Raw genomic sequence first — 15,982 nt, 5'->3', positions numbered from 1 at the left:
TTTTCTCCATCTAGAACTAAGATCTAGAAGTATTTAAAACTCTTCTTATTTTCTCCAAGAGGACATTCTTAATGCCAGACCAAGTTCCCTTTTGCAACAGTAATCCAAACCAAAAAGCTCTGAGCATCAGGCAACTCAAGCAGCAGAAAGTAAAACAAGTCCAATTTGACTACTGATCACAAAAAATATTCTATAAGATATTGCATTCTTGACCAAAAACTAATACAGAGGTGCTCTAAGGTAGTGAGTAAAAAGACGCAGAGGCTTTCAAACAGGATAGTTTTATTCCTTTGTTTTTAAACGATCTTTCTACAGTAGTGGGACAGGAAGCAGCAGCAAAGAGGGGAAGGAGAAAACAGTTTAGAATATACAGCACTTCCTTTTGGGTTGAGTTTCCGGAGGCTCGAGGGCAGCTAGGATAGCCTCATCAAACACATTCTTCAGACCTCTCTACAAGACAGAGGGGAGGAGAGAGAATAGCAGCCAGGTTAGAGGATTAGAAAGACTAGCAGATACACATAGCAGTCCGGATCAAATGAGCTGAATTCACAGAAGCAATCTATGTCAAGAATAAATTCCAGAAAGCTTTTTTAGATCTTAAATCTATTACTAGGAGAAACTCCCTACCTCAAAAAAGGTTAATTGAGCAAGAAAACAATTTTTATGAAAATGCAGTACACTGACCTCTGAAATAATAACAGCACACTGAAATCTAACATTACAGCATTTTAATTACAATAATGCCGAGAAAAAAATATGTAAACATAAGATATATATTTGGTTAAATGAAGTAATTGGAAAATTAAGCTTTGCGGAATTCCTCAGTATCTCTACTAATAACAATAGCATATACATTTTGGAAATAAATTTATTATAATTTCAAGCTTATGTGAATTCAGCCCCTGAATAACTGAAGGACACAGACAGCAGACTAACAGGCATGCTACATGTTTCTAGGTTCAATGACATATCAGGATGGGATTATATCAGGATTTCAGAGTAAAGTGGTTTCTTAGAACAAAAAGTTTTAGACGTTTAGAAAGTGTTAATTATTCAACAGTATCAAATGGAAGGCATTTAAAGACCAGACTCTAGAAACAGCACACACTTCAGTTATTCAGTAATGTTATTTGAGCAAGTAACCACCACCCAAGTCACAGGAAAACAAAGAATGGGGTCCTAGAATGACTTTTAGCAAGCAGTCCAATGCTTTAAGATGTCCGCATGGGTATCAGAGCATAAAGCATGGAGTGAAAACAAAGACTATTCTCAGGTCTACGGGGGTTAAGATGCAGAAATACACTTACACCACAGCCAGAAACTCCACCGTGACAGTGTGACTCAGCAGTAGTGGTACTTTGGGCCCAGGTCTATAGACTCACCTAAACTCACCTAAATCTGAAGCCACAGGTTTACCACCCAAAGAGTTTCACATGTTCTTTAGGTCAGTTTCATCCCAAGTAAAAATTTTCCAGAAGTCCCATAACACAGATCCAGTAACAAGTACCAGCCCCAGGCCACCCCAAGTCAAACACCAGCCCCAGGCCACCCCAAGTCAAACACCCACCCCCACCCCCCCCACACACACACCGAACTATTCCCACCTCAGCATCCCAGGGGACTGGTACCCACACATTCCATTAGATACAAGATAAATGAGAAATATCAACAAGTACTTTTTTTAAAAAAACAGGTCAAAAAATCCTTCTATATCACTTACAAAGTAGAAAAGCTAAACAAGAGTTCTGAAGTTCCTCTGAAATGCTTTCTACACATCTAGGAACAAACTCTGATTGATGGTCAAATATAAAAAGGAGGGAGAGTACAAAGGGAAATCATTTTACTGTATATCCCTTAAAAAGAAGCAAATTGTTTCTTGCTTATTCTGGACAAAGATCAATAAATACCCTATAGAATAAAACTAATCTTTGCTTTACCTATTATCTGTTTTATAGAGTTTAGTTTTAGAGGAGTCAACAAACGGAATCAAATCCTCAAAGTTCTATCCCTCAAACACAACCATAGACCCCATTTCCTATCTCTTCTTCTGCCGTCTCCAAACTTCAAAATCTGATCTAAGAAAAACATACCTGCTAAAGGTGATCTTTTGAATATTCTTGGCAAAACGACTTACTATACATATATAAACCTGTTCACATCGTAAAAATCTTCTACGGAAGTATCCATTATCTAACATAAGCTTCAACAGTGACTTTTACTTGGGTCCACATGGCCTACCTGTCTCCATTTCCCTAAAGGCATCCCTTATTTAGAGAACTGGGGTATGCAGTAGATACAGAAAGAGCTCATTCAGTGGTGACACGCTGCTCCCCATCCATTCCTCCCAACACACATCACCATATTCTCCTGAGGATAGCATCAAAACACCAGAGAGAAGCACCAGAAATTTTTTTTTAAAGCTTAATCAGTGCTTTGTGTGCAAGAACGTAAATTCTTCTGAACTTTTAAAATATCTGCTTTATAATGGCGTTAAGCTGCCAAGAAAAACTGGGCTTGGGAGAACGCGTTTAAATTACCTGGTATTAGGCTCTGAATTTATCCTATGAAATATCCAGGTAAACATAGAAAGTTTTATCTTGAAATAACCAACCAAGTAAAAAATTAGAAGTTCTTAAATTATGCATTAGGCTCTATATACTAAACACCTAATGCATATATAATAAGTAATCACATATGTCATCTACCTTAGTGTATATATAATCAAGACTCCAATAGTGTAAAAAAACAAAAAAAAGTTTAAAAAGAACAATTACCTGAAAAAATAAGCATGATAAATATTAAAAAACCAAACCAAACCCACTGCTGTCTACTTGATTCCAAATCATAGTGACCCAAGAGGACAGAGCAGAGCTGCCCCATAGAGTTTCCAAAGAGTGCCTGGTAGATCTGAACTGCCGACCTTCTGGTTAGCAGCCATGGCTCTTAACCACTACACCACCAGGGTTTCCCTGATAAATACAGGTGGATTTAATATGTGTATTAGAAACCTCTACCCTTCATCCCTGCCCTATTTTAATTAAGCATGTTTGCTCATTAGTCAAGCTTCAAAGCACCAGTAAAATACAAAGGTTCTATGCTAATTGCTTCCATAATTCTTTCCCTTGTCCCCAAGAACAGTACTCAAAGGAGGGAATCCGTAATACCATGAAGGTGAGGATTATACAAGTCAGTTACAGCTCTCACTCTAAATATTCTAACACTGTCCCCCTGTTTTCACAATTTGCTGCTTCCCATCAAACTAAGAAAGGTGTTCTAATTAAGTCACCCAGAATTGGACAGAAGGAAGGACAGGGCCACAAAAGGAGAACACCTCCAAAAACAAATAGAAATAGAGACACTCTGCAAAGCGTGCTTGATAACTGGCAGAACAGTCAAGGCAGCTTTCTTACATGGAAATCTCAGTAATTATGAATAATTCCCTCTCCCAGCTGAATTACTCCAGAAACAGTAACATCAATCGTCAGAACTGGTAAGAAAATATTAGATATATCTAGAAGAAAATTTAAGTCTAAAAAAAAAAATCACAACCTCTTGTGTTAAATTTACACTGATCTGGACTTTTCCCATAATTTCTTTTTTTTTTAATGCAATCCCTAAGCACTGCAAATCATTCAGTACAACACAGGAGCTTATGAACATAAGAGCTTTACTTAAAAAACCCAGTGCCGTCAAGTCGATTCCGACTCATGGCGACCCTATAGGACAGGGTAGAACTGCCCCGTAGAGTTTCCAAGGAGTGCCTGGTGGATTCGAACTGCCGACCCTTTGATCAGCAGCCATAGCACCTAAACACTACGCCACCAGGGTTTCCAGAGCTTTACTTAGAGACTAATAATTTCTTTAGAGAGACCTCAAGCAAAATAATATACATTATGAAGCTGGTCAGATTCTTCCTGGGCAGCTTTTCTGAGCACTGCTGACAACTGCTAGACATAACCCTTACATCCTAGTGCTCTAAGAATCTACTCAATGGTAACAAATAGATGATGGTTAAACAGCTCTCACCTGTGTGAGTGCAGAACACTCCACATATTTGACAGCCTTCAGGTCACGGGCCAGCTTTTCAGCAGTCTCCGGGGTGATAGGCTTCTGTTTGTTCTTGGCAAGTTTCTCAATAGTAGAGGGGTCATCTCTGAGATCAATTTGGGTCCCAACAAGCAAGAAAGGCGTCTTTGGACAGTGGTGAGTTATCTCAGGTACCCACTAAAGAAAAGGTATTTAAAAATTTTACTCTATAATCCTCAAAAGCAATTTACAGCAGGTCAACAGAAGTTCTGGGACAACCTTTCTCAGGGAAAAGAATGCTTGACCAACTCACCTTTTCTTTCACATTTTCAAATGAGGATGGAGAGACCACTGAAAAACAGACTAGAAATACATCTGTTTGTGGATAACTCAGCGGTCGTAATCTGTCATAATCCTCTTGCCCTAGGGGGAAAAAACAGAAAGAAGTCAGGGACTGAATCTGTGTGTCCTCATAGCATTAACGTGCTAAGTCAACTAAGCATGGAGCTTAACAGCACACTGATCACTATCAGAACAGAAACAACAGACGTATCTGATAAAAGGTATGGCTTCATAATATAAAATCTGGGCAATATTCTCACTCAGCTAAATCAATTTAACATGTCAAGCGCTTAGAACAGTGATGAATTTTTTTTAATCATTTGCCTTTACAGTGAAACCTGTTAAGAGCCAGAGCTCACCAGGACTTTGTTTTTCCAGATCCCTCAAGTTTTCCACCTCTGACAGGGGGTAGTCTCACCACTGTCCTATCACTCTCTATTAGTGGAAAATATTTGTGTTTTCCTTCTCTGACAGGTTTCTGCCTTACACAGGTTCCAGCTTTCACGGATTTTACTGTATTACCAATTTGTAGTTTTCAATCTTTGTATCCACTTGTAGCCCGAAAATAATGTAAAACAATAAACTGTTGCTAAAGAAAAGGTTAAAAACCAATCCTGGTCAGATCTAGTTAAACAAACAGTGAAAACATCCAAGGAAACAAAATCTCAGGGAAACTCAGCTGACAAAATCCATTACAACACGACTATCAAAGCAGGTTCAATTTTTCAGTTGTGTGCATACAAAATAGATACCTGAAACTAAGAATGCCTAGAAAAACTAATATGGCAAGATCCAATGGAGGCTAAATCTATGCGGGGAAAATTTTGATGACAGAGTATTTGTTTGGTCTTAAAAGTGTCTCCCTACAGATTGTTTGTAAGCTGTAAGGGGACAAATGTAACAACACTGTAAAGAAACTGGGCAACACCTTGGCTGAGTGATCAAAATCACCATCGCCAATGAGTGGCAAGATTTACATCCTGAGAAAGACACATCACTAACATAGTATTCCAACAACAACAAAAAATGTCACCTGACTGAGCGAAATGAGTCAGAGGCAAAAGGACAGATATTGTATAAGACCTCTATTATAAGATCTTGAGAAACAGAAAAAACGGAGAAGAACACATACTTTTGTGGTTACAAAGGGGGGAGGGAGGGAGGGAGGGAGAGGGTTTTTTATTGATCAATCAGTAGATAAGAACTGCTTTGGGTGAAGGGAAAGACAACACTCAATACAAGGAAGGTCAGTCTAACTGGACTGGACTAAAAGCAAAGAGGTTTCCGGGATAAAATGAAAGCTTCAAAGGTCAGCGGAGCAGGGGCTGGGGTCAGAGGAACATGGTTTGAGGGGACTTCTAAGTCAATGGGCAAAACAATTCTATTATGAAAACATTCTGCATCCCACTTCAAAATGTGGCGTCTGGGGTCCTAAATGCCAACAAGCGGCCATCTAAGATACATCAATTGGTCTCAACCCACCTGGAGCAAAGGCAAAGGAAGAACACCAAGGTCACACGACAACTAAAAACCCAAGAGACAGAAAGGGCCACATGAACCAAAGACCTACATTATCCTGAGACCAGAAGAACTAGTTGGTGCCCGGCCACAATCGATGTCTGCCCTGTCAGGGAGCACAACAGACAACTCCTGAGGGAGCAGGAGACCAATGGGATACAGACCCCAAATTCTCATAAAAAGACCATACTTAATGGTATGACTGCGACTAGAGGAATCCCGGAGACAATGCTCCCCAGACCCTCTGATGGCACAGGACAGGAACCATCCCCGAAGACAACTCATCAGGCATGAAAAGGACTGGTCAGCGGCGGGGAGAGAGATGCTGATGAAGAGTGCGCTAATTAAATCAGGTGGACACTGGAGAGTGTGTTGGCCACTCTTAACTGGAGGGGGGATGGGAAGATAGAGAAAGAGGGAAGACGGCAAAATTGGCACAAAACGAGAGACTGAAAGGGCTGACTCAATAGGGGGAGAGCAAGTGGGAGAAGGGAGTAAGATGTATGTAAACTTACATGTGACAGACTGATTGGAATGGTAAATGTTCACTTGAAGCTTAATAAAAATTAATTAAAAAAAAAAAAGGCACCTGAATCTGATCATAAGGAAACCCCGACCAAATCCAATATGAGGAAAATTGTATAGAGGGGGTGGGCCCTGTATTCTACAAAATCATGTCATGAAAGGCTGAAGAACTGATCCAGATTAAAGGAGACCAAAGAGATTTGACAACTAAATGCAATACATAAAACTGTACTGAGGAGGCAAAAATAAGACTATTGGGTCAGCTGACAAAACTAGAATATGGATACTAAAGTAGATAGAAGTATTATGTCAATCTCAGGGGACATCTCACTCAACTGGCATACCATAGTTTATAAAGAAAATGTTCTACATCCTACTTCAGTGAGTAGCGTCTGGGGTTTTAAAAGCTTGTTAAGTGGCCATCTAAGATACTCCAATGGTCTCACCCTGTCAGGGGCAGGAAAAAATGAAGAAAACCAAAGACACAAGGGAAAGATTAGTCTCAATGACTAATGGACCAACACTACCACAGCCTCCACCAGACTGAATCCAGCACAACTAGATGGTACCCGACAACCACCACCGACTGCTCTGACAGGGATCACAACAGAGTCCCAGACGGAGCTGGAGAAAAATGCAGAACAAAATTCAAACTCAGAAAAAGACCAGGCTTACTGGTCTGACAGAGACTAGACAAACCCCAAGAATATGGCCCCATGATACCCTTTTAACTCAGCATTGAAGTCACTCCTAAGGTTCACCCTTCAGCCAAAGACTAGACAGGTCCATAAAACAAACAATAATACACATAGCTCAACCACGTATATAAGACTAAATGGGCACACCAGCTCAAGAGCAAGAAGGCAGGAGGGGACAGGACAGCTGGACAAATGGAAATGGGGAACCCACGGTTGACAAGTGGAGAGTATTGACACGTTGCAGTTTGGCAACCAATGTCACAAAATAATGTGTATTAACTGTTTAATGAGAAACTAATTTGCTCTGTAAACCTTTCATCTAAACCAAAAATCAAACACAGTGCCATCAAGTCGATTCCAACTCATAGCGACCCTATAGGAGAGAGCAGAACTACCCCACAGAGTTTCCAAGGAGCGCCTGGCGGATTCGAACTGCCAACCCTTTGGTTAGCAGCCATAGCACTTAACCACTACACCACCAGGGTTTCCCTTTCATCTAAAGCACAATTAAAAAATATACATATATATATAAAGTCAATGTTAAATTTCCTGACACTAGTAGTGGTTATGTAAGAAAATGGCCCTGTCCTTAGGAAATATATACTTATTCAAGGCTAGAGGGTCATGGTATATGCAACTTACTCTCAAATACTGCAGGAAAGAAAATAATGTACATGTACATGTACATAGAAAGAGAATAATAAAGCAAATGGGGCAAAATCTTAACTGGCAAATCTTGTTAAAGGATATATGGGGATTCCTTGTAATAGTCTCGTAACTGTTTTATAAGCTTGAAATTATTTCCAGATAAAAGGTTTTTAAAAATACCCAGATAAATTTCCAAAATTTTGGGGATGAAGGAGACAGAGGGAAAGGATTTATCATCCCAATTTCTAAACTGAGCTACAGAAATCCTATGTATTAAAAGAACAGCTAAATATTTTGTGATTATTTCTTTTGGCCAATGTTGAGGGAAACTGTTACAATGTATGGGGAGCTATCAAAACACAGTTAACATAAGGTGTTACTATTATTACCTCGTAAATAAGTAATATACCATAATTAAACAACAAAGGTATCCTCAGGACAATATAAAAATTAAATAAAGGCTAAAAGAGATGGCAAAATGAAGACGGCAACAAAAAATTAAATCACCATCAGCACCTCCAACACTGACTGAACACTTAGTGTTACAATGCACTACAGTTGGCATCAAAAGGAATTCAAAGGTGTTTGTTTAAATGTGTAACTTTCACTCCTCAGGGATTAAAAATTAAAGAATGGGTTTAAAGAAAAAAATCAGCCACCCTCATGAACAATTCTTTCAATCCAAACTGTTTGGGCTCTAACACCAACTGGAGATTTGAAGCATCACATACCAAAGGTGGCACCAAATCTCAGTCACTGTGTTGTTTCTTTTTTTATAATACACAGTAAATTAAAAAAAAAAAAAAATTCTTTTTTTTTTTTTTTTAAAGTATATGAATCCTAAGTATGCAGCTCCTGAGTTTGTACACATGTATGCTTTTAAAGGAGCCCTGGTGGTACACTGGTTAAAAGCCTGGCTGCTAACCAAAAGGTTGGCAGTGAGAATCCACCAGCCGCTCCTTGGAAACCCTGTGGGGCAGTACTATCTACTCTGTCCTACGGGGTCACTATGAGTTGGAATCAACTCGATTGCAATAGTTTATATTTAAAACTCATTACTTCACAACGCCACTAAGAGGAAATACTCTAAGCATTTTGCATTTCAAGGAAATTACGCTCCAGTAGAGCAACTTGCCAGCAACCAAGCTAACTGCTCCATCTAGCTTCAAAGTAGAAGCTTTCTCTTTTCTATCACCATGGTAACACCTGAAATTACTGAGTGATACTCTGTCCTATGGGGTTGCTATGAGTTGGAATCGACTCAACAGTAGCAGGCTTGGGCTTGGGCTATGACTGATTACAATGATTAATAATCAAAAAGAAGCTATCTTCTGAAAAGTCAACCTAAGACAACAATTAAGGATACATTTTTTATATCTAGGGATGGGGAAAAACAACCCTAAATAAAACTGAATCCGAACATAAACAAATCAATAAGGGTCAGGAAAAACAACCCTAAAACTGAATGCAAAGAGAAACAAATGAACTCAACTGTATTCCAAATGAATAACATAACCACATTACATGGGGGTAAAAAAAGAACAAATTCAATTCACTTTTGAACACAGAACTATATATTATTATCAGGCTAAAGATAAAAGAAGAGCTGCAAACAAATCTTGAGCTTTTATTAGTAGGTTTGTTTTTCATAGTGGCACCCGTTGCTGTCAAGTCGATTCTGACTCGTATCAACCCTACAGGACAGAGTAGAACTGCTCCATAGGGGTTCCAAGGAGCGCCTGGTGGATTAGAACTGCCGACCTTTTGATTAGCAGCTGTAGCTCTTAACCACCACGCTACCAGGGTTTCATAGTGGTATAGTATAGCAATTGTGAAACTATTTTATTTGTGCTGTAGGACTGAGCAAATATATTGTTTTGGGAACCAACCTTCTAACCGTAGAAAAGAGATAAAAATATGGAATGGCAGGGAGGGAAGAATCCTGAAACGTGGGTCTGAATTGGTGGTATCAATAAAAACTTATTATCCAGGAGGAGTTGGATTAAATTGGTGATATCAATAAAAACTATTTATCCAGGTTAAATTTACTAATGTTATTCTCTTCCTTAGTGAATGAGTAATATTCAGAACAAGTCACAGTGGTGCAATTAATCTGATTTAGCTGTCTTATCCCTCTCCAGACCCCAGTAGCAATGAATGAACACAGCTATCATCCAGATCTCATTTTACAACCATCATAGGAAAAACTGATTCAAGGCAAGAATCATCAATGGATATTAAACCTAGAGAAGGGGCTGTTTAATAAAGAACAGAATATTTACATGGTCTTGTAAGTATCTACCCAGAACACTTAATTGTGCTCATGAGAAACCTGTACATAGATCAAGAAGCAATTGTTCAAATAGAACAAGAAGATACTGCATGGTTTAAAGTCAGGAAAGTGTGCGTCAGGATTATATCCTTTCACCATACTTATTTACCAGTATGCTTAGCAAAGAATCCAAGAAGCTGGATTATATGAAGAAGAAAAAGCATCAGGATTGGAAGAAGACTCATTAACAACCTGTGTCATCTGCATGATAACCTTGCTTGCTGAAAGTGAAGTGGACTTGAAGCACTTGATAATGAAGATCAAAGACCACAGTCTTCAGTGTGGATTACACCTCAACATAAAGAAAACAAAAACCCTCATAACTGGACCAATAAGCAACATGTTTCATTCTCTTGTACACAGTGCTGCTATGAGTCGGAACAACAAAGTATCTCCCCACAAATTCAGTACTAATTTTCAAAGGAAAAAGTATAATCATACAGTAGAAACACTGGACAACAGCTTAACTCAATGTTCAAAATTACTATTAACAAAAGGTGATTTCCTGAGATGGATACAGCATCACCAATGTGGTATTCCCACCAAAAACATATAAACTGAATCTATTCATGAGGAAATGGACTTCAACAGAAAGAAATGGACTCAACATCAAGATACAAAAATCCTCACAACTGAACCAATAAGCAACACTTACGATAAACAGAGAAAAGACTGAAGCTGTCCAAGATTTCATTTTATTTGGATCCACAATCAACACCCAGGAAAGCAGCAGTCAAGAAACCAAATGACATATTGCACTGGGAAAATATATTGCAAAAGTCCTCTTTAAAGTGTTAAAAAGCAAAGATGTCACTTTGAGGATTAAGGCGTGCCTGACCCAAGCCATGGTGTTTTCAATCGCCTCATATGCACGCAAAAACTGGGCAATGAATAAGTAAGAAGAAAGAAGAACTGATGCCTTTGAATCAAATGATGGTATTGGTGAAGGATACCGAATATACCATGGAATGCCAGAAGAACAAACAAATCTGTCTTGGAAGAAGTATAGCCAGAATGGCCCTTGGAAGGGAGGATGGCAAGGCTTCATCTTAGGTACTCTGGACATGTTAGCAGGAGAGACCTGTCTTTGGAGGACATCATGCTTAGCAAAGTAGAGGGTCAGCGAAAAAGAGGAAGACTCTCAATAAGACGGGCTGACACAGTGGCTGCAACAACAGGCTCAAACAGTAACGACTGTGTGGACGGAAAGACAGTTCTGTTGTACACAGGATCGTTATGAGTCGGAATCAACTCGACACCTAACAACAACAGAGAAACTGTTTTCTTCAAAATACCAATGTCATCAAAAGTTGAGGAGTAGTTCCATGTTAAAGGAGACTAATGACACATTAAAACTAAATGCAATGTGTGATCCTGGGTTAGAATCTGTACCAGAGGGAAAAAAAAAATGTTATAAGGGACACTACTGGGGACAATTGACAAAATTAGAACACGGGCTATAGATTAAAGTTTAAATTTTTATACAAAATGTCAAATTTTCTGAATTTGATAACTATAGTATATCAGGTAAGAGAACATCTTTATTCTTAAGAAATATGCACTAAAGCATTAAGGAGCAAAAGGATATGATGCATTTAATCTACTAGTTCAGAATATACAGAATGTGGAAAAATGTTAAAAATGGGTGAATCTGGGTAAACAGTTTTTTGTACTAGCAACTTTTCTGTAAGCTTGAAATTAAGTCAAGATAAAAAGTGACTTAAAAATGTGTGTCAAAATATTAAAGTATTTGCACTGAAATAGGTCATAATATAAAAGGAAACTGCAAGTTCCCAATATTCAACAAAGAAGTTAAATAAATTGTGATGTGATGTGCCACAAAATGGACTACTATGTAACTAATAATGATGACATATAAGTACAGGTAATCCCCAACTTATGACATAGTCGAGTTATGACCAAATGCACTTAAAACTGTCTGTCTCTTGCTTGTTTTTTTTCTTTTGTACATCTTATCATTAGTAAAGGAGACCCGGTCGCGCAGTGGTTAAAGCCCTAATATAACATTACTCATGTAACTTTTAGTTCTAAAGGCCTAAGAAACATTTACAAAACTGCTGTTGTTCTGTGCCATCTAGCAACCCTATATGACAAGGCAGAACTGCCCTGTAGGGTTTCCTGGGCTGTAATCTTTACAGAGGCAGATCATCACATCCTTCATTTTGCGGAGCCGCTGGCACGCTTCAACCGCCGACCTTTCCCGCTTAACACGGCACCACCAGGGCTCCTTTATTAGAAAACTCTTCATCTTTTCTAAGTTGAAGTGTTCACTATTAGTACTCTTTGCATTTTACCTTCTCGATCAAATCCAAACAGTTCCTCAAAGTGGGCAGTATAACTGACACACTGCTGTTCATGGAACATATTATACTGCCCACTTTGAGGAACTGTTTGGATTTGATCGAGAAGGTAAAATGCAAAGAGTACTAATAGTGAACACTTCAACTTAGAAAAGATGAAGAGTTTTCTAATAAAGGAGCCCTGGTGGTGCCGTGTTAAGCGGGAAAGGTCGGCGGTTGAAGCGTGCCAGCGGCTCCGCAAAATGAAGGATGTGATGATCTGCCTCTGTAAAGATTACAGCCCAGGAAACCCTACAGGGCAGTTCTGCCTTGTCATATAGGGTTGCTAGATGGCACAGAACAAGAAGATAGCTCACAAAAAGCATGGAGTTTAAAATTCCTACATATTACAACAATACCTTTCTGAAATTTTCCTTTGGCTAACTGAGCTGATTACAGAGACTACAGAGAAAGAAGGGAGAAATTAAGATCAGTGGCCACTCTTAAAATAAGAAGGAAATAACACTGAGGAATTAGGTACGTTTAAGGAAGAAAGTAACATGTTCTTATAATTTAGAAAGTTGACCACAAATTCAATACTGTTAGCTAGATACTAGTTCACTCTCAAAACATCTTCAGATGTAATAATATAAAACGACAAGCTATCTAGACATATATTATACAGAAGATATACTAAATAAGCCTTCAAATTTCAGAGGGTGATGATAACAAATATTGGATATGGTTATGTGCTTACAGCCTTGGGCATATTTAGGAAATTCTGTGCTTTAAAAAGAAAGAAGGAGGGTGAGGGTGTTGTGAAAGGAGATAATCAGTAGGCATGTTTCACACATACTGATTCCCTTAGTCTCCCCTCAATCACTAATATAGTCCCTGTCATGGACTGAATTGTGTCCCCCAAAAATGTGTGTCAACTTGGTTAGGTCATGATTCCCTATACTGTGTGGCTGTATTTTCCTGTATGTTACAATAAATCATAGTCTCTGCCTGTGGCTAAAGAAGATTAGGGTGGGACTGTAACACCCTTACTAAGGTCACATCCCCGATCCAATGTAAAGGCAATTTCCCTGGAATATGGCCTGCATCACCTTTTATCTTACAAGAGATAAAAGGAAAGGGAAGCAAGCAGAAAGGGGGACCTCATACCACCAAGAAAGCAGTGTAGGAGCAGAGCAGGTCTTTTGGACCTGGAGTTCCTTAGCGGAGAAGTTCCTAGACCAGGAAGATTGATGACAAGGATCTTCCTCCAGAGCCGACAGAGAGAAAGCCTTTCCCTGGAGCTGACGCCCTGAATTCGGACTTCTAGCCTACTAGACTGTGAGAGAATAAACTTCTCTTTGTTAAAGCCACCTGCTTGTGGTGTTTCTGTTACAGCAGCACTAGATGACTAAGACAGTCCCCAATCCTCTTGCAAGGTGCACACATCAGTTTTTAGTCCAATTCACAGTTTGTCTGCTGTACTCTGCTCTCAGTCTACTTTTTCTCCTGCCACACTATCTACCCAGGGTACTCTAAACTCCAGCTGACAGCTACCTAGTCCAGGTCTGGGACTGCTCCTTGGTCAGGCATCAACTATGATGACATTCAATCCTGCTAACTACTAACAAAAACAAGTGATTTGCTCATATGCTAGTTTCCCAAAACATCCAAAAAGACAGATAACCAGCAACTGTTGTAATTATAGCCCAGAACATTGTTACAAAAGACATTAAGTTTTCACCTGCAGTATCAAAAAGTCCGAGAGTATATGGCTCTCCACCAATCATAACTGTGACTGCATAGTTGTCAAAAACCTAAAAACACAAAAATATAACATCATTAGTATGCAGGAGGATGGGACTGTAAAACTCCCAAACTAAGGCCATGTTTCCTTCCTAAGACTTATCCCTCTTCCTTATATAATATCAAACTTGCCAATGAAGTTCTTGGAAGAGCTAAATGGTTCTTGGAAAAAGTGACAGGGGATGTGTTCTTGGATGTCTGCTCTACCCCAGCAGCTTGGATAAAGAGCCCCAGAAGGTCTAAAAGTGTCACAGGAGCAGAGTCCTCTAGCTATACGAGTTTAAACTTTTGAGTTTAATTGCTCAAGTTTTAAACTTTTGAGACAGTAGTTTACTTCGGTGTTCAATGTGATTTCTAAAAAAATTATTTCTTAATGGAACAGTTCCTGTTAATCAAAATTATAATCTCCTAGAGTCATGGTAATCTTCTTCCTTTCAAGGTCCAAGTCAAGAAGAACCTTGCTGCAAACAAGCCCATTTGAGAGAAATGAAGGGTCCCTCAAGGTACTCAAGGAAAGTGTCCAAGAAAGGGCTGGCTGATTATTTGTTGGGAATTTCATGAAGAAAATTCACGTTATTGGATACAAAACTGTATCACATGATCTAGGATACTTTTTTTGACTAATGTTTTATTTATAAATAAGCCATAAAACCCATAACAAACTCAGTTTATACTAATATTGGTTGGACTGAGTACTTGTGAAAAAGGGAGGTAACGGTACTGTATCTGTAGAACGTAGTAAAGATCCAACACTAAGACATGGCTTCCTCTGAATTAATTTACAATTGACAAACGAAGCTTTCAAACTAGGGGAAAGATGCTGTATTTTAAGACCAGCGCTGCTTATCTTGTTATCTGCCTCTAAAATGTGCTGGTTCATGTTTTATGGGTTGTTTGGAAGTTGGTTTAAACGTGGAGAGCGGAAGCAAGGGCATGAGAAAGGTCGTAAGTTAAATGAATTCGGTTCTTGGTAACAAGAACAAAAAGATGTAATGAATTTGTTTAAGCTTGCAAAACGTACAAGTTATTTTAAGTCGCATTTAAGAAATTCAAAAATAGTCCTCCTTTACTGACTGTTCACATACAAGACTGGACTAAGAGTCAGAAAAGCAGGTTTCCATTTTCCAGTCCACTTAATCTAGTGTTTGACTACTGAAGACATTAAGTCTCGTCCTTCATTTCAGCCTGAGTTCCCTTCCTCAACTATAAGAGAAGGCGTTAAGATGATACAATCCCTTCTAGCTCTAAATTTGTTTTTTAGAAATGGCAACTCCCAGTTTATATATGGACACAAAAAGCATTTCATACCAAATTCATTTTCATAACAGATTAAACAGATACCATGATTACATTATTGGTGCTTCATGGTCCATGTATTTAAAAAGTTTATTTAAATTTTTTTTTTCTATTACTACCCCCCATCCCTACCCTTTTCCCAGAGGTTCACATACAAACACAAGTTCACCTTTAATATAACACCTAATGACCAAAGTCATAAAACACTGAGAAACTATGTTTATAGGTAAATAACTCTAATGAAGACTAAACACAAAAATTCTTACAGTTGTCCTTTTCTTACACAAGATCTTGGCATCTAAAAGTCCCTTTCAACCTCAGAACTTCATCCACCTACACCGTCCCCAGTGAACCAACCCAAAAATGTGATTCTGTATTTAATTACACCTTCGAATTCTCCCCCTCTAAGAAACTTCACCTTCTTTCTCCTATAACCTCAATCTCTTTTCTTGTCTTGGAATATTATTTAAAAAAAAAAAAAAAAACTCATTGTC

General features: G+C 38.7%; 1 protein-coding gene across 2 annotated transcripts in view; it reads right to left on the bottom strand.

Annotated features, from left to right (window-relative positions):
- Nucleotides 1–15,982, bottom strand: part of CDC42 (cell division cycle 42) — an 80,471-nt gene that overhangs the window by 24,263 nt on the left and 40,226 nt on the right. Inside the window, exons 3-6 of one of the 2 annotated variants that reach the window (XM_064281439.1) lie at nt 14,131–14,203; nt 4,340–4,449; nt 4,027–4,224; nt 263–450 (exon numbers count right to left, since the gene is read on the bottom strand). In XM_064281439.1, the coding sequence (XP_064137509.1) occupies nt 361–450; nt 4,027–4,224; nt 4,340–4,449; nt 14,131–14,203 (471 nt within the window). In that variant the 3' untranslated portion in view covers nt 263–360. Of the gene's footprint in view, nt 1–262; nt 451–4,026; nt 4,225–4,339; nt 4,450–14,130; nt 14,204–15,982 lie in introns of those variants that run through there. The other variant, XM_064281438.1, reaches the window with a different exon arrangement.

Source organism: Loxodonta africana, chromosome 3 (assembly GCF_030014295.1).
Source record: "Loxodonta africana isolate mLoxAfr1 chromosome 3, mLoxAfr1.hap2, whole genome shotgun sequence".
NCBI classification, from domain to species: domain Eukaryota; kingdom Metazoa; phylum Chordata; class Mammalia; order Proboscidea; family Elephantidae; genus Loxodonta; species Loxodonta africana.
This window is presented reverse-complemented; position numbering and strand designations above follow the sequence as displayed.